This window comes from Phyllostomus discolor, chromosome 12 (assembly GCF_004126475.2).
Source record: "Phyllostomus discolor isolate MPI-MPIP mPhyDis1 chromosome 12, mPhyDis1.pri.v3, whole genome shotgun sequence".
NCBI lineage: Eukaryota > Metazoa > Chordata > Mammalia > Chiroptera > Phyllostomidae > Phyllostomus > Phyllostomus discolor.
The window spans coordinates 4910176-4934891 of NC_040914.2; the positions used below are offsets into that span (position 1 = coordinate 4910176).

General features: G+C 39.4%; 1 protein-coding gene across 1 annotated transcript in view; it reads left to right on the top strand.

Annotated features, from left to right (window-relative positions):
• Positions 1-24716, top strand: part of ZNF527 (zinc finger protein 527) — a 101169-nt gene that overhangs the window by 56760 nt on the left and 19693 nt on the right. Inside the window, exons 6-10 of the mRNA XM_028529713.2 lie at positions 14531-14697; positions 16420-16485; positions 17763-17819; positions 21873-21999; positions 22614-22709. Coding sequence (XP_028385514.2) covers positions 14531-14697; positions 16420-16485; positions 17763-17819; positions 21873-21999; positions 22614-22709 — 513 coding nt within the window. The remainder of the gene's footprint in view (positions 1-14530; positions 14698-16419; positions 16486-17762; positions 17820-21872; positions 22000-22613; positions 22710-24716) is intronic.

A 24716-nucleotide genomic window follows, 5' to 3' on the forward strand; every position in this document is an offset into this window, starting at 1 on the left:
GACTCTCTGAGCTTCCTGGACTTCCTGGAAGACTATTTCCTTTGCCAGATTGGGGAAGTTCTCCCTTATTATTTGTTCAAATAACTTTTCCACTTGTTGCTCTTCCTCTTCTCCTTCTGGTATCCCTATAATTTGGATGTTGGAATGTTTAAAGATGTCCTGGAGGTTCCTAAGCCTCTTCTCATTTTTTTTGAGTTCTTTTTCTTCCTTCTTTTCTGTTTGATTGTTTCTTTCTTCTTTCTGGTCCACTCCATTGATTTAAGTCCCAGTTTACATCCCATCACTATTGGTTTCCTGTGCATTTTTCTTTATTTCACTTAGGATAGCCTTCATTTTTTCATCTAATTTGTGACCAAATTAAACCAATTCTGTGAGCATCCTGATCACCACTGCTTTGAACTGTGCATCTGATATGTTGGCTATCTCTTCATCACTTAGTTGTATTTTTCTGGAGCTTTGATCTGCTCTTTCATTTCGGCCATTTTTTTTTTTTTTTTGTCTTGATGTGACTTGATGTGTCTTGATGTTACATATGAGGGTCAGAGCCTTAGGTGTTCACCAGGACAGGATAACCCATGTTGCTGTGTTGTGACACTGTATGTTGGGCAGGGGTCTGAGAGGGAACAATGGTGTTTGGTCTGCTCTCTGCCAGATTTCAGTCACTTCCTCTGCTTCCCACAAGCACACTGGGTCCTTCTGGTGCTGATTTCTGTGTGGCTGGGTTTGTGTACGTTCTGGGACTCTGTGGGTCTCTCCAACAAAATGTCCTATGAGGCCGGGAGTCTCTCCTGGCACCTCAAACCCCACAGGTGTTTTCAATCAGTCGTTTGAGGCTTTATTCCACCCACCCCCTGGCTGGGACCCTGGGTTGAATGGTCTGACTTGCTCCCCAGTTTCACCTGGTTTATCTGGGCATGAATGTGGGGCCGCCCAGTCCACCAGCCACCTTTTGCACCAAGCCCCTCCACAATCTGCTGCCTTGCTGGGTCACCCTGCTTCTGCCCATCACCTGGGTCCACCAGCTGCTACTTTGCAAACACGGGGTCCACCAGCCACCACTTTTTTTTTTTTTTTTTTTTGCCTGACCCCTCTCCGCTTGACTCTGTTCTTTCTACTGGTCTGGATGAATGTGTCTACTTTCACTCCTTGGTTGTTGGACTTCCATACAGTTCAATTTTCTATCAGTACTAGTTGTTATTTTATTTCTAAATTTTTGTTGTCCTCATTTTGATTGTGCAAAGAGGCACAGTGTGTATACTTACTCCTCCATCTTGGCCGGAAGTCTCCATTTAATTTTTTGTTTTGTTTTCTTTGTTTGACATCATTGTTTGATTTGTTTTCTTTATTCACTGTTTCATATTGCATTTTAGTTTCTCTTCTTTCACTTCTCTAGTATTCCAATAACACACTATTTTGGGTATTTCACTTTGTATTTTTTAATACAGATGATATATTTTAAGTATATTTTATACATTATGCTATTACAATTTTTCCCAATATTTTCTCCCCTTTATCCCCCCTCTGCCCTGCACCATTCCACTTTCTAGGACTTCCCCCACCGTAGTTCATGTCCATGAGTTATACATATAAATTCTTTGGCTTCTCCATTTCCTATACTATTCTTAACCTCCCCCAGTCTATTTTGTACCTACCATTTATGCTTCTTATTTCCTGTACCTTTCCCCTCATTCTCCCCCTTCCTCCTTACCCTCCCCACTGATAACCCTCCATGTGATCTCCATTTCTGTGGTTCTGTTCCTGTTCTAGTTGTTTGCTTAGTTTGTTTTGTTTTTATAGGTTTGTTTGTTGATAGTTGTGAGTTTGTTGTCATTTTACTGTTCATAGTTTTGATTGTTTTGTTTTTCTTAGATAAGTCCCTTTAACATTTCATATAATAAGGGCTTGGTGATGATGAAGTGCTTTAATTGACCTTATCTGAGAAGCACTTTATCTGCCCTTCCATTCTGAATGAAAGCTTTGCTGCATAGAGCAATCTTGGATGCAGGTTCTTGACTTTCATAACTTCAAATACTTCTTTCCAGCCCCTTTTTGCCTGTAACATTTCTTTTGAGAAATCAGCTGATAGTCTTATGGATACTCCTTTGTAGGTAACTATCTTCTTTCCCCCTGCAGCTTTTAAGATTCTCTTTTTAACTTTAATCTTGGGTTACTTACTTGTGATGTGCCTTGGTGTGTTCCTCTTTGGGTCTAACTTCTTTGGGACTCTCTGGGATTCCTGGACTTCCTGGAAGTTTATTTCTTTTGCCAGATTGAGGAAGTTTTCCTTCATTAGTTGTTCAAATAAGCTTTCATATTTTTTTGCTCTTGTTCTGATCCTTCTGGCACCCCTATGATTTGGATGTTTGAACATTTAAAGTTGTCCTGGAGGTTCCTAAACTCCTCATTGTTTTGAATTCTTGTTTCTTCATTCTGTTCTAGATGGATGCTTATTTATTCCCTTTGTTCCAAATTGTTGATTTCAGCCCAGATTTCCTTCCCATCACTGTCAATTCCCTGTATATTTTGCTTTATTTCACTTTGGGTAGCCTTTCTTCCTTCCTTCCTTCCTTCCTTCCTTCCTTCCTTCCTTCCTTCCTTCCTTCCTTCCTTCCTTTCTTTCGTGACCAAGCCCAATAAATTCTGTGAGCATCTTGAATATCTGTGTTTTGAACTCTGCATCAGATAGCTTGTCTATCTCCTAATCACTTAGCTCTTTTTCTGGAGTTTTGATCTGTTCTTTCATTTGGGCCACATTCCTTTGTCTTGGAGCACCTGTTACATTGTAAGGGGGAAGAGCCTTAGGTATTCACCAGGGCTGGGCAACCCTCTTTGCTGCATTGTGGCATTGTCTGTGGGGGAGGGTCAGAGAAGAAACAATACAGCTCACTTGTTCAGCTCTAGCCCCCTTTTCCAACAAACCCTCCTGTGAGACTGGAAGTTTCTTCCACCATCACAAGCCCTGCAGTATTTTATAGCTAGAGGTTTTGAGTTGTTAGCTTACCATTCAGCCAGCCCTGCCTCACCTGTGCGGTCTGCCATTTTGCCACATATCCTCTCTGCTTGGCTGCCAGTCTCCTGTCTCCACCCCTCCCACTAGTCTGGATGAATGTTTCTTTAACTCCTTGGTTGTTCGAGTTCCATAGTTTGATTTTCTGGCACTTCTGGTTGTTTATTATTTTAAAAATTGTTGTCATCCTTTTGGTTGTGTGAGGAAGCAAAACATTTCTACCTACACCTCCATCCTGGCCAGCTCCAGATTATATATTTGTTATCATATGATTATTGTTCCAAATCCCACACAACACACTTCCCTGGTCTTAATTCATCATCTTCCTGAGCTATATGACTGTTGTGGTTAACTTTATTTTCTCACACACCATGACAAGTTTCTACCCCTTATTCTCACTATTTCCCCTTCATCTAACCTTGCATAAACACCCTACTTGCTAAAGTCAGCTCACATTCTCTTTCCTGTATAATAAGAGTCTTATCTCTTTCACCTTTCATAAAAGTGGCAAATTGGTTGAAATATCACAGTTTTTGCTGTACTTCTCCAAAAGATCTCCTGTTTGTTCACTACTTGTTATACTTCAAACCCCATAGAATTAGTCTCACACTGTCTTACTCCATTTTGCCTTCACCCTACTCCTGATCAGTTGAATAAGGAATGTTATCTCATTGTTGTCTCTCTCCCTTTTTTCTTTCTTTTAATTTTTCTCTCTTTCTTTCTCCTTCCAACCTGAGCTTTACTCCTTACTCCTATTAGCTTGCTTCTCCCAACCTCTCGAAATCATTTTTTTTTTTTACTGCAGACATCTCATATTCAATTTTTGCTTTTCTACAATATTCTTATTCCTATTCCATCTTTCTTAAATTTCATTCAACTGATGTAGTTATCAACCCTGCTGTGGGTTTTCTGTAATTTTGTTCTTAGTATCTATAATTTTGGTCCAGTATCTTTTCAATTTTACTTCAGACCTCATAGTATATTCTTCCCTCTTCTTACTCCATTGTTCCCATCACCCTTTCATGTTTTACTTATATTATAATTTTGTTCTCTCCTTCTTCACCTCAGTTCTAAGCCAACTTTTCTCAATTGTCTTCCTTCTTAGCACAGAACATTTTCCAATTTTAGTCATCTCATATTCCCTATGTCATATCACATAATATCTGCAATCCTTTGCATTTATTGACTTTAGTTCGATTGCGGTTGAGACTGCTGATTTGGTGGATGGGGGGTTCTTTTTGCTGGCATAGGTTTCATGGCCTGGTAAGACTGCTTTGTTAACTAACACCTGTATAACAGCATACAAGATAAGTTGGGAGTTGTGAATACCAGTAAACCCATTGGAGGGAAGGACCCACCAACAAAGGAACCAGCACAGGTAAAGCCCAAGTACAAAAAGAGAGCCCACACAAACAGAAGGGCAACCCTAGAGCATCCATACAAGAAAATCACAGAGAATGCACCACAGAATCCTTCAGAACTCCTATTCTATGAAGACAAGCTGGCAAAGCAGGGCATCGAGAATCACAGAAACAAACACAAAGAGTCACTTAAAATGGGGAGACAAAGACAGCCCACAATCAAAGGAATGGAAGACTCCCCAGGAAAAGAGTTCAGTGAAATGAAGGCAAGCAACTATTAGATATAGAATTCAAAAGAATGGTTATAAAGATGCTCGAGAAACTCAGTGATGACTACAAGGAAATGAGTGGGAATACAGCAGTATGAGAGAGGAAATAGAAACTATGAAAAAGAACCAGGAAGAAATGCATAATACAATATGGGAAATGAAAAATTAACTACAAGGAATTAAAAGCAGACTAGATGAAGGGGAGTACTGAATCAGTGGCCTGGAACACAAGATAAAAAGAAATTCCTAGTCAGAGCAAAAAAAAAAAATGAAAGGGGACTCCAAAAATATGAAGATAGCTTAAGGGAACTACAAGACAGCATGAAACACAACAACATTCAAATCATAGGAATACAAAAAAGGAGAAAAAAAGAAGCAAGGGTTGAAACCCTCTCTGAGAAAATAAGGACAGAAAACTACCCTAATCTGGAGAGGAGAAAAGCCACACAAGTTCAGGAGGCACAAAGTGTCCCAATCAAGATGAATCCAAAGAGGCCTACTGCAAGACACATCATAATTAAAATGCCAAATTTTAAAGACAATGAGAGAATCTTAAAGGCAGCACAGGAGAAACAGATAGTAACATACAAGGGAACTCTGATAAGGCTACTAGCTGATTTCTCAACAGAAACACTACAAGCAAGAGAATGGCAGTAAATCTTCCAAGTAATGAAAAGCAAAGGTCTGTAACCAAGACTAGTCTACATAGCAAGGCTCCCAATTAAAATGGAAGGTGAAAGAAGGAGTGTCCCAGTCAAAAGAAGGCTGAAAGAATACACGTCCATCAAGCTATCTTTGCAAGATATGCTAAAAGGACTGCTTTAAGAAGAAGAAGAGACTTCGGGCCAAGATGGAGGCATAGGTAGACACACTGTACCTCTTCGCACAACCATAATAGGGACAACAAAAATTTAGAAACAAAAAAACAACCAGTACTGACAGAAAACTGAACTCTATGGAAGTCTGACAACCAAGGAGTTAAAGAAGAAACATTTACCCAGACTGGTATGAGGGGAGGAGTTGGGCAGCCTGGTGGAGAGTGCTCACAGCAAAGCAGCAGCTGGCGGAACCCAGGCATGCAAGGCGGCAGTGGGTGGACCCAGTGAGGTGGCAGTTGTGGAGGGGCACGGCCTACAAGGTGGCTGGTGGACTGGGTGGTCCCACATTCGCATGCAGATAAACCAGGCAAAAGTGGGGAGTGAGATGGTCTGTCCAACCCAGGGTTCCAGCGCCAGGAAAGAAAGCCTCAAAACACCAATTGAAAACACCTGTGGGGGTTTGAGGTGCCCCAAGAGACTCCCAGCCTCACAGGAGAGTTCGTTGGAGAAACCCACAAGGTCCGAGAACATACACAAACCCACCCACACAGGTATCAGCTCCAGAAGGGCCCAGTGTGCTTGTGGGAAGCAGAGGAAGTGACGGAAATCCTGCAGAGAGTAGAGCAAATGCCATTGTTCCCTCTCAGACCCCTGCCCCACATATAGCATCACAACCCAGAAACAGACTTGCCCCACCCGGGTTAACACCTAAGTCTCCTCCCCTCACTACATAACAGAAATCAGGGGGAAAAATCCCATTTAATATAGCAATAAGAAAAATAAAGTACCTAGGAATATACCTAACCAAGGAAGTAAAAGACATGTATTCAGAAAACTACACAACACTGAAGAAAGGAATTAAGGAAGACACAAAATGGATCCATATATCGTGTTCATGGATTAGAAGAATGAACATCATCAAAATGTCCATACTACCCAAAGCAATTTATAGATACAATGCCATTCCTATTAAGATACCAATGACATATTTCATAGATATAGAACAAATATTTCATAAATTTATGTGGAACCATCAATGACCCTGAATAGCTGCAGCAATGTTGAGCAAGAAGAACAAAGTAGGAGGGATCACAATACCTGATATCAAACTATATTACAAGTCCACAGTAATCAAAATAGTCTGGTACAGGCATAAGAAGAGACACATAAGTCAATGGAACAGAATAGAGAGCCCAGAAATAAACCCAAGTCTCTATGGTCAATTAATATTTGACAACCTGGGCAGAAGCATAAAATGGAGTAAAAATAGCCTCTTCAACAAATGTTGTGAGATATGGACAGTGACATACAAAAGAAAGAAAGAAGAAAGGAAGGAAGGAAGGAAGGGAGGGAGGAAGGAAGGAACTTGACCACCAACTTACACAATACACAAAAGTAAACTCAAGATGCATAAAAACCTTAAATATAAGTTGCAACACCATGAAAATCCTAGAGGAGAACATAGGCAGGAAAATCTCAGATATTCCATGCAGCAATATCTTCACCAATATGTCCCTTAGAGAAAGGGAAATAAGGGAAAGAGTAAACGAATGGAAATGCATGAAATTAAAAAGCTTCTGCACAGCTAAAGGAACTTCAACAAAATGAAAAGGGAATCAACCATATGGGAAAATATATTTGTCAACTGTTTGGAGCTGTCCTGCCTGGTTTCAGGTACTGTAGCCTCGGTGGACCAAAGGGTCCCACAGCTACAGCTGAATGAAAAGGCCTTGGGGACATGAGCCACTAGGGAGACAGAACATTTTCTTCTGGCAGGAGCACAGTTCCTGCCTCCCTCACTTTCCCCTGCTTGGCCCGGGCCAGTGACTGGTTTGCCAATGAAGGGTGAGATCCCTCAAGGGAGGGGCAATCTAAGACAGACATAGTCATGATAGGCTATCAGGGAAGGACTTAGGGGTCTGTACAGAAGGAGCAGAAAGACCATCACTCCTTGGCTTCGTCATAAGCAGAGTCCTCAGTCTTTCTGTAAAAGTCTCCTAGTCTCTTGGCTGCTTTCTTCTCTCCACCTGACTCAGCCTGGCAACTAAGTCAAAGGCAACTGTGATCTTGTACTGAAACAGATGGCTCCCAGGGGGCGAATCTGGTCAGAGAAAGAATATACATTGTTTTGTTTTGTTTTGTTTTGTTTTGTTTTGTTTTGTTTTGTTTTGTGGCTTGCTCTGCCCTGTTGTTATGAAACAGACACTTGAGCTAAAGCCAACCCTGACCAGAGACAATCCCTGTGTTTCTTCAACTATTATCAGTAAATGATGTCAGTTTCTCATGACTGTAGCTTTTTGGACATTGGTTGATGAGCTTTATATGCATACTGTGTATCTCTGTGTGAGATGAACTCAATAAAGACACAGGGAAAGGGATGTTCAGGACCTTTCTCCTCTGAGGGACTGGTCACCTTTCCTCCCCAAGCATGTCATGTCTTGGTAGATTTATTCTCATCTGCAACAGCTCAGGGTAGCTATGTGGGCAGAGTTCCCCCCCCCCCCCCCCCGCACAGTCAATGATACCTTGGACAAGTGTTTGATCTCCAAAATATATAAAGAACTCATAAGACACCACTCTAAGAAGACAAACAACCCAATAAAAAAATGAGTCAAGGACCTGGACAGACACTTTTCCAAGGAGGACATCCAGAGGGCCCAGAGGTCCATGAAAGGATGCTCATCATCACTAGCCAACAGAGAGATGCAAATTATAACCACAATAAGCTACCACTTCACACTACTCAGAAAGGCCATCATAAACACATCAACAAACAACAAGCGCTGGCAAGGTTGTGGAGAAAAGGGAACCCTAGTACACTGTTAGTGGTAATGCAGACTGGTGCAGCCACTGTGGAAAACAGCATGGAATTTCCTCACAAAACTAAAAATGGAACTGCCTTTCAATCCAGCAATTCCATTGCTAGCATTAGATACTAAGAATCCTCAAACACCAATTCAAAAGAACCTATGTACTCCAATGTTCATAGCAGCACAATTTACAGTAGCCAAATGCTAGAAACAGCCTAAGTGCCCATCAGTAAATGAGTGGATCAAAAAAACTGTGGTACATTTATACAATGCAATACTATGCAGCAGCAAGAAAGAAGGAATTTCTACTCCTCACAATAGCATGGATGGATCTGGAGATCATTATGCTAAGTGACATAAACTTGGGGGTGAAAGACAAATACCATATGATCTTACCTATAATTGGAACCTAATCATCAAAACAAACAAGCAAGCAAAATAGAACTAGAGACATGGAAATAAAGAATAAACTGATGGTGAATAGAAGGGCTGGGGGAGGGGGATAATGGTGGAATTCTTTCCACCGGGGAAGGGTTGTCAAGGAATATGTGTAAAAGGCCCATGGACAAAGACAATTGGGATGGGGGAGAGGATTGAATGAGGGAGGGTGGTGTGGGTAGGGCAGGGGGAGTGTAATAGGGGAAAATGGGGACAACTGTAATTGAACAATAAAAAACACATACATACAACATGGCACAAATATCTTTGTTATTCAAACTTAAGAAGAAAATATTTTAAATGTCAGCTTATAAATGCAAAAGCTGGTACATTATGTTTTGAAATACTTTCTAGGGGAATGTAGCCAAACACTTAAAATAGCATTCCTCAGATTAAGGAAGATGAAACTTAGTAAATGATGTGTCCAGGTCTACTGACACATACATATATGATAAAGAGAAGTAAATATGGGTCACTCCAGTCTCGAAACAGCTGTCTGAACTTTCTTAAGTTGTCACACCTCTGATTCCCAATTCCTCCAACTTTAAAATTGGCTAAGAATATTTATATTTAGTATTGTGAGGAATAAATGAGATAACATTTACAAAGAAAATTACAGAGTTCTTGCATTTTACAAGTTACTAATTACATGTAAATTCTCTTTGCCAGAAATTTGCCATGGGTGTTCTATTTATCTGTATTTGAAATTCACAAACTGTGGTATGGGTAGGTTCTTTACCAATATTAACATTAGGGGATGCATTCTTCACAAATGCCTCAATAAGTAGTGCCAAATAAGCCTTGGTAAAATTGTACTTTTATCCTTCCCTATGCAGGATTATAGAAAAACATTCTAGTTCACAGAATATGGGTGGTGAATTAAAATAACTAAGATAAGAAATCATTCTTGGGGTCTTCATTCTCAATTTTATTTCATTCTCAATTCATACAAAAACTACTGTCTTCAAATATGAAATAACTTATGAAATGAAGCTCACAGATACACAGAATAGATTGGCGGTTGCCAGCAGGTAAGGTGGGGTATGGGCAAACTGGTGAAAGGGATCAAAGGGTACAAATTTCAGTTATAAAGTAAGTCATAGGGTATAAGTCACAGCATGGTGACTATCGTTAATAATACTGTATTGCATAATTTAAAAGTTATTAAAGACTTCTCAGAATAAGAAAAAAATTTAAACTATGTATGATAACTAGACTAATTATTAGACTATAGTATTAGACTTATTAACTAGACTTATTGTGGTGATCATTTTCATTATATATAAATATCAAATCATTATGCTGACATAATGTTATGTGTCAACTGAACATATAACATTATGTTGACACAATGTTATATGTGAATTGTACCTCAATTGAAAAAAGACATAACTAATGTACATGATAGTTTACCAAAAAAGTCACATGCCATGACTCTCACACTATGAAGTCATGAGGGCAGTTAGTGATTTGCCATAAAATATTTATATTAAATAATAACAAAGTTGGGAAAATGTATATTTATTATATAAATTTCAACAAAATAGGTAAAAATGAGTTCATCTAAATAACTGTATATTAGATTAGACATAAGCAATTTAAAATTTGTATTGCTTTGTTATTAAGATAACTGTTGCTAAATATACACCATTTTGTAATCTAATATGATTATTTTATAAGAATAAGTAACATTATTAAAAATTTTTGGAAAGAAAAATATATTGGAAAAGTAGATGAATTAATTCACTTTCCAGCAAATTTAAAAAGGACTGTGTGCTGATTATTTCTTTGTCATTGTTTTAACTTTGAGCATGCCTTTCTGTATTCTGTAATGCTGGGGCTAGGACTCTGACTAAAACATTTCTTAGTCTCTCTTTGCTAACTGAATTCCTGTTTTAGTTTGCCAGTGGAGACATTAAAGTTAAAAGGCAGAGAGGGAGAAGGCACTTACTTCCTGTATTACAGTTTTTCAGTATCTCTCTAGCAGCAGATGGCCTACAGATTCTTTCTGCTTTCCTAGCACTAGACTACCAAACTCATTTAACAGTTAGCCTGAGAGCCCTCTCAGAGATCTTAGCTTCTGCTAAATCTACCTCAGAGATCTTAGCTTCTGCTAAATCTTCCCCCTTTGGTCCACAAGCTCCAGAATATGAGCTGCTTCTTCTTCCTCCTTCTTCTTCCTCATTCTTCTTCTTCTTCTTCCTCCTCCTCATTCTTCTTCTTCTTCCTCCTCCTCCTCATTCTTCTTCTTCCTCCTCCTCCTCCTTCTTCTTCTTCTCCTCCTTCTTTTCTTTCTTTCTTCTTCTTTTTCTCCCTTCTACTTCTTCTTCCTTCTTCCTCCTCCTCTTCCTTCTTCTTCTTTTTAAATAATTCTATTGCCCCTTCACTCTTTTGATTCCTCAATTCATGTAATTAACTTCCTGTAATTAGTCTCCTGTTTGAAATTCCCAGTGTAGTTCCACTTTCTTGACTAAACTCTGTTGGTGAAAGTCCCACCACAACTTATTTTTGCAGTGTAACCACTTACTTGGTTGGCATACTTTGAGGACCACTGCTCTACTCTACTGGAGTTGACTGGGACCAACCAGTGTTGGACTGTCATATGAAGAGATACATATACAAAGTTTCTCTGAAGGCATACCTTGCCAGTTAAGAATGGGTCATCTTACAGTGTGGATGGAACTGGAGAGTATTATGCTAAGTGAAATAAGTCAGACAGTGAGGGACAAATACCATATGTTCTCACCTTTAACTGGAACATAATCAACAAAAGAAAAAAGCACACAAAATATAACCAGAGACATTGAAATTAAGAACAATCTAACAGTAATCAGAGGGCAGGGGGAGGGAGTAATGGGGAGGAGGATTTTCAGGAACTATTATAAAGGACACCTGGAGAAAATCAAAGGGGAGGGTAAAAGCAAGGGAGGAGGTACATTTGGCTGGGGTGGGGGGAGTGGTGGGGGAAAAAAGCAGACAACAGTAATTGAACAACAATAAAGTAATTTTTTAAAAAGAATGGGTCATCTTAAATTTCTAACATTTTGGTTTGAAATGTCCAAGATGATCTCTAACCTGTATGGTAATCAAGTCCAGGGAACAGTTATTTGATGTATGTACCTGTACCAAATCATAATTATCATTCAAAGAATACCTAACTAGTAAATTTTCTCATTAAAGCAATCTAACTATTAAATTTTTATAGAAGCTTAACGTAGGTAGGAAAATCTCAGATATTTCACGCAGAAACTTTTTTACTGACTTGTCTCCTAGAGCAAGGGACATAAAGGAAAGAATAAACAAATGGGACCTCATCAAAATTAAAAGCTTTTGCACAGCTAAGGAAAACAGTATCAAAATAAAAAGAGAACCAACTGTATGGGAAAACATATTTGCTAATGATACCTCAGACAAGGGTTTAATCTCCAAAATATATAAAGAACTTACACGACTCCACTCTAAGAAGACAGGTAACCCGATTAAAAAATGGGCAAAGGACTTGAACAGACACTTCTCCAAGGAGGACATACAGAAAATCCAAAGACACATGAAGCGATGCTCAATATCGCTAGCCATCAGAGAGATGCAGATTAAAACCACAATGAGATACCACTTCACACCAGTCAGAATGGCCATCATAAACAAAGCAACAAACAACAAGTGTTGGAGAGGATGTGGAGAAAGGGGGGTCCCTAGTGCACTGTTGGTGGGACTGCAGACTGGTACAACCATTATGGAAAGCAGTTTGGAACTTCCTCAGAAAACTAAAAATGGATCTGCCTTTTGACCCAGCAATTCCATTGCTGGGACTCTATCCTAAGAACACTAAAACACCAATACGAAAGAACCTTTGTACCCCGATGTTCATAGCAGCACAATTTACAATAGCTAGGTGCTGGAAGCAACCTAGATGCCCATCAGTAAATGAATGGATCAAAAAACTATGGTACATTTACACAATGGAATTCTATGCAGCAGAAAGAAAGAAGGAGCTCCTACCCTTTGCAACAGCATGGATGGAGCTGGAAAGCATTATGCTAAGTGAAACAAGCCAGGCAGTGAAAGACAAATACCACATGATATCACCTTTAACAGGAATCTAAACAACAAAACAAAACAAAACAAAAAAAAACTAGCAAAATATAACCAAAGACACTGAAACAGGGGATAGTCTGACAGTGGCCAGAGGGGAGAGAAGAGGGAATTTCCGGGGGGAATGGGTAGGGATTACAGGAACAAATTTGGAGGACACATGGACAAAAACTAGGGGTGGGGGGTAATAGGGGGAAGGGGGGAGGGTTGGGTGGAGGGGCTGGAACGGGAGTAGGGGGGAGAAAACTGTACTTGAACAATGATTGAAATAAAAAAAATAAATAAAAATTTTTTATAGAAGCTTAAAGACAAAAACAATTGCTTGCTTTTTTTCCGTAAAAGTGACTATGCCCAATTTCATAAACAGCAAATCTCTTCAGCCCTAGTAGCCAGACTCCCTTTGTCCATGAGTCTCTTGCCTGAATCAGAGGCTCTTTGTGGGGAGGGGATTAGAGAGATTATTCTCCAAGGATGGGTTCTCATTTCAAGAACTTCCCCTTTCTTCCACATATCCCTACTTACCAACATCTTGACTTGTTAAGTAGGGTGCACCTTCCAGATCTTCCAGGGTCTAGTGAATGGAAAGAATGCTGCTTTTTTTGGAACTTTCACTGACAAAGACTCTTTCCTTGATCAAAGTTTTAGTAAGGATCCTCTGAACGCTCTTCTCAATCTGACTTTAACCTTTTGACTTCAGTGTTTGCCTTTGCATCACAAAGTTTCTGTAAGAATACTGTCAAGTAGGTTTAGCCAGAGTTCTTGATATGTGATCAAAATATCTAATTCAATTCCTTATCTACCCAGGTGATAAATGACCACTCTGGCCTCACCTGGGCAAGAATCTTCTTGGTCAGTCTAGTGAGAATTTCTCCCTACCCTGAAATGTCCGCTTAGTATTTTTCCATACACTGACACCCACCCCCCACCTTGCTCCTTGCCTATAAATCCTGGTTGTTCTTGCTGTATTTGGAATTGAGCCCAATTCTATGCTGATGTCTCTTCCCCTATCAAAATAGTTCCTAAATAAAAAAATCTATTTTCTCCCACTTCAATTACTGTTCAACTCTGTTTTTAACATCACTCAGGGGCTGACATTTGTCTTCCTGACTATGGGTAGTTTCTTAAAGCTGGGCACTAATTAAAGTTGTAAAGTGAAAAGGTGGAAGCAGCCACGGGCTGCAACATAAACGGCTTGGGTGCAAATAAGCATCTTCCTACCAATGGAATCTACCCTTCAGCGTCCACACAACATCGAATGCAAGTAGAAAAGGGATGTAAAAATGAAGGTAACAGTCGACCCGCCCGTGGCCGGGTTGGAGTGGGTGGAGTGGGGATGGGAGATCAGTTAGATCTGGAGACAGGCACACACACAGTCACAGAAAGACTTCTACGGACGCAACCCTAAGGCAAAACTGGAAACTAAGTTCTACCGCCTGTTATAGGTAACTCCTGCGACCCATGGGGTAACAACACAGTGCAGAGCCAGTCAACGTGCCACAGTCCTCTCACACAGCCACAGTCACTCACAGTCCCGGCGCGCCAGGCCTCCAGTGTATCACACAATGACTCCCAATAACCGGAGGTGATTTTCTGTACAGAAACTCACTACACTAACAGAACCCATCACCCCCTGGTGCGCAGTCACAAAAGTGTGCAGCGGCATTACACACAGGCCGCCACACCTGAGCACACACAGTGGCAGATGCGCGCTGCCTCGTCGGTTCCTCTTACACAGTCTGTCGCCGAGGGTCTCCTGGGTCACACTCAGCTCTCCGGTACCGCACCTGGGTACCAGCGGTGGTGGTGTGCCTCGGGCCCTCTGGGAAATGTAGTTCAGCAAAGACCGCCACGGCGCAAAGCCTTCTGGGGCTGGTGGTTCTCGGAATCTCAAAGAAAAGCTGGGTAGGTAGTCCAAGACCCTGTAGCTTTATGTTTCCCCAGACCACTTCTGAGGTTCAGCTCGCCGCAACCTCCACCCCTCTCCGCTCCGCTGGTGGTTCCGGGAGGCGACTTCACGGTTATCGTGACAGGTGTCGGGTTTCCAGAACCCGCGGTTCGGGTAGGTGAGTAGGGCCTTAGCTCAGGAGCCAGAGATCAGGGATGGACTTGGAGTGGACAGGTTGGGATGCGGGCGGAGACCAGGAGGGTGTCTCTGGGGAGATTGTGTGTCATTATGTATAACTGTGTGAGAGGCTGCGGGTGTTACAATGTGATTTTGTGTTTCAATGTGTGTATGTGATTGTGTACGAGTGTGACTGCATACTCTGGTGTAACGCTGGAGTGTGTGTGTGTCTGTGACTGTCTCTGCAGGTACAACTATGTGTTATTTCGTATGGGTTTGTGAGAGACTGTGTGTATGTGATTATGTTTCACCACTTGCCTCTGTAGAGATAACTGTTCGAATGTGTGTGTCAGCAGATCCATCTGTCTCTACAGGTATAATTTTGTGTAATTATGATAGAGTGTGTGGTCTTGTGTGATATGTAACTGTGATTGTGTGTGACTGTCTCTTTGTTGGAGAAACTGTGTATCATCATCTCTGACTTTGTGTTAATGTGTATGTATGTGTGTGACATTATGGTTGTGATTGTGCGACCATGTATATATGTATGATTGGGTGAGAATTTGTGTGTGTATATGTATGTGACTTAGTGTGTGATTATAAAGCACAGGAAGATTTAAATTACTTGCCCAAGTGTACACAGTTAATAAGTGACAAAACTGGGATTTGAACCTATGCGGTTTGGCCCTAGAGCCCTTGCTTTTAATTACTAAAGTGAAAAATGGGGGCCCTGGATTCTGAGGGTTTTGGAAAGGATTGTCAGTAGTCTTGGACTAGGAACCTTTGGGACATGGGAACCAAATCTGGGTCTCTTCCTTCAGTCCCTTTGTGAATCACAAGAGCCAGTCTGAAGACACTGTAGTAAGACTGTCCTCAAACTTGCTGCCTCTAGGATAGGAAAGCCTAACTTGAAAGCTCAGTCTTCCTTTCTCTCCTTAGGGCATGGGATTAGAGATTTTAGCATTTTCCTTTCCAGACTTTTCCATGCTTGGCACTGAGATAGGCTGATCGGTGGCTCTTTTTCTGATGTACTAAGTGAGCTAAATTTTTGGTTCTGACTTTCTCATTAATAAAGAAAAATATTCTCATATTTCCTTTCCAAATGTGTATGTAGAATCTAAATGGAAACAAGGGTGGGAGTTCTCTATGCCAGGAGTTGGCTCATGTGGTCTTGAGAGTAAGGGAAAAAAGGTCCTGAGAGGTGGATTAACTTGCCCATGGTCATGAGGACAATGAGTGAAGGAGTGGAGAGTCTGTGAACTGGTTGGGTCTATACAACACTAAGTCTTTAATATGGCTTTCTTTCTGACTGTTCATCTCAAACTTGGAAAATATTACCCAAGGAATACACAGCTATTTGCAAACAGAAATTTAAAATACATTTATTTTATGGAGATCCGTAGGGCTCTCAGATGCTGAGAAGACTTTGAGTCTTCTCTCAGGTTGCTAAGGCTTTTATGGACAATTTCAAGCTGCATTGCACTAAGGAAATAACTTTGTTAGAACTGGGCCGGCTAGTGTAGAGTAACCCAGAATTAGGGGTCATGTATCCTAAATTCTAGGTCAAACACAACTATTCTCATTTTCAGGATGAAGAAATGTTGGCTCTGACAGTGCAAGAAACACAGGTGAGGCTGCAGAGTTTGTTATTGGTGTAGTGTTAAAATTTGGTGAGGATTGCCTCAGGCTGCATTTCTGTGGACTAATAATGCTAATATCTGCCATCTCTTAAAGATGCTTCTCTAAGAAACATATGGCATTGATTTCTCAGTTTATGTTGAATATTTCACATTCAGACATTGTGGTCTCTTGAAAGAGGACAAGTTTTTAAGTCACATTGCAGTTTGACTTTAAAGACTTAATTGCTTAAGCTTTTTGAACTTTAATTTCAGTAGTTGGTAAAATGGGGATAATAACACCTACCTTTGCAGCTCTATGGTGATTAAATAAGGTAATGATATATACAATATATATAACTACTATATTATAGGAGGCACAGTAAGATTTATTTTATTTATTTATCAAATATTTTTTGAGGACTTACAATGGTTTAGCTTTATTCTAAAATTAGAGATATACCATATTTTGCCATGTATAATGTGCACCCATGTTTTAGTACTAATTCCCATGTATAGTTTTCATTATTGGTACATGGGCATTGATACTACCCATGTATAACGCACATTCTTCTTTTTCCCTCAAAAATTTGAGCAAAAAGTGCACATCATACATGACAAAATATGGCACCTGTGGAACCAATAAGTTCTAGCTCTCTTAGATGTTATACTATTGATTGGAAAGACAACAATAAGTGGGAAAAGTAAATAAGTACCATATTCGATGATGTTAAATACAAAGAAGAAAAATAAATCAAGATAAGGAAAAAGAGACTGGAAGGGAGGGTCTCTTTAGATAGAAATTTTAGGGAAGTCCCTCTGATGTGGTGACAACTAAGCACAGATAGGAATGAAGAAAGTCACTGAGCCAAGAAAGGGAAAAAGGAAAGGCAACAGTCTTGAAAAAAGAGTGCACACAGTTTGAGAAACTAGAAGGAAACCTGTGAGCCTACACTGGGGTGAGCAAGGGGGAGAAGGGCAGGAAATGAGGCCTGAAGGGCAGGAAATGAGGCCTAAGGGGCAGCAATGACCAGATGCCTTGTTGGCCATAGGATGGACTGTAGATTTTAGTGAATTCAAACTTTGTATTCTTATTATCAGTCAGGACTTCAGGGATTAAGATCAGCTTTGGCCTTTTCTCAGATCTTGGAAGTGGGTAGAGCTGAGACTGTGGGGACCATAAAAGGGGCAATAGTTCTAGCTTTTTAAGTCTCAGATCAGCAGCAATGGGATGGTCTGCCATTTTTTCTTCCTTAACTCTCCCTTCTCAGGACCTTGTTCTCTAAAAGAGAAAATTGAAGACAGAAGGAAGAATGGCTGTTGGACTTTGTAAGTCCATGTCCCAGGTAAGCTGATTTTTTTTTATTTTGTTTCGAGAAATTTCACCCCTTTTCTTTTCCCCCATGGAAGGACTACTGGGAGGGTCGCAGATAGCCCAGTGAGCACTCTCTCCACTTTTCTTTCTCCACCATTTGTTCATATGATCCTTCCATAAAACATGTAGTATCTCTTTTACTCACAGTTATGCTCAGGTATGTGATGAAACTCTCCTCATTTGATGGGTCATGATCTGTTGTATTGGAGATGAATGCAAGTGAAACAAAGGATAGAGTGTGATTGTCGAGTGTCTTATTAAATAGGGAGGTCAAGGATGGTCTTTCTGAGGAAGTGACATTTAAGCAAAGAAACACCTCAGTGAAAGTAGGGAGTAAGTTTTGTGGAGATCTAAGAAAGAGCTTTAAAATTAGAAGCAATAGCAAGTAGGAAGTTCTTATGGTGTAAATATGTTTGATCTGTGCCTGGAATAGCAATGAGCCAGTATTGTGTGAAGCAGATGAGCACTGTGAGGTCAGAGGAGTATCTAGAACAAATTATATAGGCCCGTGAAGGTCATGATTAGGACTTTGAGTTTTGTTCTAAGGGTGAAGGAGAGCCATTGGAGTATTTTTGATTTGTTTGATTTATGTTTTAAAAGGAAAAGAGGTAGCAGGGAAGTAAGGGAGGAAGCAAGGAGACTATTCAGGGTCTACTGCAATAATCCATTTGGAAGGTTATAGCTGCCTGGACCATAGTGGCAGCATTGGAGCTGGTGAGATTCTGGGCTTGGTTGTGAAATGTAAGAGGAAGAAAGCAGTCATGGATGATTACAAAGATTTTTGATCTGGGAAACTGTATTAATGGTCATGACATTTATTGAGATTAAAATACTGGGTGTGGTAAGACAGGAATTAAGAATTGAATCCTATATATATTAAGTTTGAGAGTCCTGCTGGATATCCAAGAAGAATATGGATTATATATCTGAAGTTCAGGACTGAAGATGTGAATTTGAGTCTCATTATGTATTTAAAGCCATAGGACAGCCCTGACCAGAATGGCTCAGTTGATTGGGCATTGCCCTAGAAAGCAAAATGTTGCTAGTTCAATTCCTAGTCAGGACACATGCCTAGGTTGCGGGTTCAGTCCCCAGTCAGGGTGTGGTCCCCAGTTGGGATGCATATGAGAGGGAACTGATCCGTGTTTCTCTCTCATATTGTTGTTTCTCTCCCTCTCTTTCTCTCTCAATTCCCCTTTCTCTATAAAGAAATTTAAAAAAAATAAGCAATAGGACAGGATGAGATTATTTTAAGTATAGGACTGTGGTGAATGTAAATAGGAAAGAGGGCCAAGGACTGAGTTTCAGGCATTCATCATTTAGAGGCTGACAAGTAGAGGAAGAACCAGCAAAAGAGATTGAGAAGGACTGATGCAGAAGGAGAACCTGAAGAGTAAGGGTCCTGGAAGTGAAAAGTAGAAAATCTTGTAGGAGGTGACGATCAACTGAGTTAAATCCTTCTGAGAGAGGTTGAGGAAGATGAAGACTGAGAGCTGGCTCCTGGATTTGGTAACATGGAAGCTATGAATGCTCTTGCAAATAGCTGGTTTACAAAGAGGTTGAGAAGAAAGCATCACTGTAATAGATTTAAAAGAGAATACAAGGCAAAAAAAGTAAGAATAGAGGCAATGAGTCTCTATTTTCTGTGCTGTCCAGTAATGTACCCAGTTGTTGCCACAAATGACTACTCCAAATTGATATGTGCTACATATGTATAAAACACATACCAGATTTTGAAAATTCAGTATGAAAAAGAATGTAAAGCATTAATAATTTTATATTGATTACAGGTTCAAATAACATTTTCTGTATTTTGGGGTCAAATAAAAATATTATTAAATTAACTTTACTTATTATATATACTTTAAAAAAATATTTTGTTTATTTGTTTTTAGAGAGGGAAACATCAATGTGTGGTTGTCTCTTGTGTGCCCTCCACTGGGGACATGGCCTGCAACCCAGACATGTGCCCTGACTGAGAATCGAACATATTATATATACTTTTTAATGTAGCTACTGAAAAGGTTTAAATAACAGGTGGCTCACATTGTATTCTGTTGGATATTACTGATATAAACAACTCTTTGGGAATGTTTTGTTATTACAAAGAGAGAAATGAGACGATAGCTAAAGTGAGATCATGGAAAGGAACTTGCCTTTCTATTTATAGATGGAGGGTATTGCATCAGTTTATATACTGATAGAAATAATCCAGTAAAGTGAGAAAATATTGGTAATACAAGGGAGATATCTGATATTTCCATGATGTTTACTAGGAAGAGAGGAGACAATGTCCTTGTATGGACAAGTGGAGTGACTGGTCTTTTTTTTTAGGAATCCTAGAGTTTTATCTGTCATGACAAAGCGAAGGCCAAATATATGAGTACAGATCCTGGTCAGTAAACACATATCAGGGACTAGAGGATAAGGAATTTCAAAGTGAGAACAGGGGAGGACTTGGTGGTAGTTCGAGAGATATCAGGTGTGAAATAGTCATGGGGGAGTGAGAGAGTAAATTTATGAGAAAGTATATTAGAGTTGCCTAGTGGCTTTTGTGGGATCATCTCTGGTCATATCCTAGCAGTACACTGAATCAACATGTTTATCAGTCAGGGTTCTGGCAAGAAACCCTAAAGGGACCTATTTACAAGTATATAGAGAAACTACAAAGAATAGTGCTATACCCTGGGGTAAAAGCAGAGTTCCCCTACTAAGTTTAGGCCTGAACCTGGAGAAAGAGATGGCTGAATGGGGAGGTCCCCTGACAGCCACTGTGACTTTTGATTGAAGGAAAGAGACCACTGTGGCTGGTGCTGCAAGGAGGGAGACAGGGGAATAACTGTTGTGCCTTGCTCAACTCCCTCCCATATTTTGCATGTGGTTTAACCCAACTGAAAATGGGGTGGGAAAAGGGAGTCACATGATGTAATCAATACAGGTTATCCTCCCACAACATACAAGTATAGAGGGACATATGGAAGTTATACAACATTATGTAATATATTTTTTTCTCTAGCCACATTTACTTGTATTTTTAATGTGTAGAGTAACCATTTGATATTTTATTATTTTTAATAAAAATGAGACCATTCTATGCAAAATGGAACTTGTCATTTTTAAGCATTGAGTATTCTTCCTTCAATGGATGTTTCATAGAAATCTTCATCATTTATTCACTAAGTGGCAACTATTTCCTGAGTATTTATAATGTGACAGATTTTATAATAGACACTGGATATACATGAGCTTATAAAACATATATCCACCCTGGCTGGTGTAGCTCAGTGTATTGAGCATGGGCTGTGAACCAAAGTGTTGCAGGTTCAATTCCCAGTCAGGGCACATGCCTGGGTTGCAGGCCATGACCCCCAGCAACCGCACATTGATGTTTCTCTCTCTCCCTTCCTTCCCTCTCTAAAAATAAATAAATAAAATCTTAAAAACAAAACAAAACAAAAACATATATCCTTCTCCTCATACAGCTTATATAGATCAGTGATGTAGCTTCAACTCTAATTTTTGGACATGTAAGATTTTTTCTAGTTTTTTTTTTAATATTACCTTCCAGAAATCTCTTCATATAGAAATCTCTTCATATATACTTCATTATTTCTTCAAGATACTCTCCTGGAAGTTTCTCATGTATAGAGTCTAAATTGCAGACCATACCCTTTTGTTAAAGCCCAATCCCAGGCTTCTTTCACTACTCTGAGGCAGATGAGATCCCAGTTTGGGGAATACAAAAAATGCTTTCTACAAGAATGACTTGATACTTAGTATATGTAACATAAAACTCTGCCTTTACTCATATACTTTTATGTCATAAAACTCATGATTCATTCTATAAGCTAATTCTTTTCCTGTGTGTATGTCCTTTGTCTTTCACAAAAATGTATATTTTCAAAAAGTAAGACTGTTTTTGGTATTTCTTTCTCTCTTAAATACTTGAAAAATCAAGGCATGTACTTGTTCCCCAATAATGATTTTCCTTATACCACTTAGATTTTTTTTTTTTAAATTTCAGGGGTTGGTAACCTTTAGGGATGTGGCTCTAGATTTTTCCCAAGAAGAGTGGGAATGGCTGGACCCATCCCAGAAGGATTTATACAGAGATGTCATGTTGGAGAACTACAGGAATTTGGTATTGCTTGGTAAGGATGCCCTCTCCAATAAATCAAAATCTTCCCTTGGGGGTGTTTTTGCTTCCTCCATTGGGAATATCTAAGACATTTATGTACTTAGCTGAATTGCTACTTCTGTCCCCAGGAAATGATTTGCAGTAGTTTTATAGAATTATAAATTAGTAACTCTCTTTGCTGTAGAATAATGGTTTGGAATAGCAGCAACAGTATGGCATGGGAATTTATTAAATTGCAACTTATGGGGTTCTACTCTAAACCTACCAAATCATAAACTCTGGGGATAGGCTCAGTAGTCTGGGTTTTAATGAGCACTCCAAATGATTCTGATGCCTGTGAAAGTTTGAGAACCACTGTGACTCCTGATTAGTATGTCTGGGGTAGGGACTGAGAATATGTATTTCTGACAAGTTCTAAGGTGATGGTTCTTCTGCTCTAGCACTTTGAGAACCACTGCTATGAAAGAAGTTTCATCTCACTTATCCTTCATGCAAACATCATCCCATTCTCTAGCCCTTCCTATGATGTCTTTTCTTGCCTGATGACCAGGAGATTGGGTGTGAAATTCTGGAATAGCAGTAGCATGTTCTGTCTTTCTCTTGCTCTCATTCTTCTTCTATAAACAGGACTCTCAATTTCCAAGCCCAACATGATCTCTTTATTGGAGCAAGGGAAAGAACCTTGGATGGTGAAAAGAGAGATGTCAGATGGTCAATATACAGGTAAGTAACAAGAAACTGGGAAGGGTGGACTGTTATAAGGTGCCAGCCCAAATGGTCATGAGGCTGCCCTGGCTCCAGAAGAAAACTGAAATACTTTTAGCATTCTCTTCCTTAAAAACCTCACCTACACCTTGGGTTTTTTCCTTCCTGTTTCTATCAAATTATACTCTCTATAATACTTCCACCTATACTCTGAATTCCAGTCATTCCCAACTCTTCTTTCCCATTTATAGTCAGAATTGTATAAATTTATACTTAGGGTTTTTATTTTTATGAAAGTTACTGCCAAAGTGTTTAGAGTCAAGTGATTTTATAAGGCTCATACCTTTAAAAAAAGGAGTCTCTTGCCCTGCTTCCTATTTTCCCTCTTCCTAGAGGAATCCACTTTTCTTTTGCAGTTTCCTTTGGTGTTTCTTTTGTGTCTCTAACAAATATATTTCTATTGCTATTTCATGATTTGTTTTTTAAAGTTTAAAACTTATCAATATCTTCTCACCAGGATAATAAAAATTTAATACTTTTTGATCCTGAATCCAACACATATGAGTGTACATACATATCTCCTATCTCCCAACCTGTCTCTCTAAAATCATAGTTTTGATTTAATCACAGTCTACTATTTACATTATTATGGATTTTAAGTGCTAGTCATAGCAATGCTGGTACATATAAAGATCACATTTTCTGTGTTACTTTTTTAAACCATTTTTTAATTTTTCAATTATAGCTGACATACAATATCACATTAGTTTTAGTGTACAGCCAGTGATTAGACATTATGTGACTTACTAGGTGATCATCCTGATAATTCACATAACCATCTGATGCCATGCATAGTTATTAGAATATTACTGACTATATTCCCTATATAGTACTTTTCATCCCCATGACTATTCTTTAACAACCAATTTGAATTCCTTCACCATTTGTACCCATCCCCAAAACCCCTCCCGTCTCCAACCATCAAAACGTTCTCTGTATGTATAAGTCTGCTTTTGTTCTGTTTGTTCATTTATCTTGTTTTTAGATTTAATTGTTAATAAATACATATTTATTGCCATTTTATTGTTCATATTTCTTATCTTTCTTCTTCGTATTCTTAAAGAAGACCTTCTAACATTTCCTATAATACTGGTTTGGTGGTGATGAACTCCCTTAGCTTTTTCTTGTCTGGGAAGATTCTAAATGATAACTTTGCTGAGTGAGTAATCTTGGTTATGAGTTCTTTTCATCATTTTGAATATTTCTTGCCAATCCCTTCTGGCTGGTAAAAGTTCTGTTGAGAAATCAGCTGACAGTCTTTTGGGTGCTCCCTTATAGGTAACTATCTGTTTTTTTCTTCATGCTTTTAAGGTTCTCTCTTTGTCTTTAACTTTTGGCATTTTATTTATGATGTGTCTTGTTTTGGGCCTTTTTGAGTTTATCTTGTTTGGGACTCTGAACTTTCTGGACTTGTATATCTGTTCACCAGGTTAGAGAAGTTTTCTGTCATTATTTTTTCAAATAGGTTTTCAATTTCTTTTTTTAATGTATTTTATTGATTATGCTATTACAGTTGTGCCATTTTCCCTCCTTCACTCCCCTCTGCCCTGTACAACCCCTCCCACCCACATTCCCCCCATCCTTTAGTTCATGTCCATGGGTTGTGCATATAAGTTCTTTGGCTTCTACATTTCCTATACTATTCTTACCCTCCCCCTGTCTATTTTCTACTTGCCATCTATGCTACTTATTCTCTGTACCTTTTCCCCCTCTCTCCCCCTCCCACTCCCCTGCTGCTAACCCTCCATGTGATCTCCATTTCTGTGGTTCTGTTCCTGTTCTAATTGTTTGCTTAGTTTCCTTTTGTTTTTGTTTAGGTGTGGTTGTTAATGATTGTGAGTTTGCTGTCATTTTACTGTTCATATTTTTTATCTCCTTTTTCTTAGATAAATCCCTTTAACATTTCATATAATAAAGGCTTGGTGATGACGAACTCCTTTAACTTGACCTTATCTGGGGAGCACT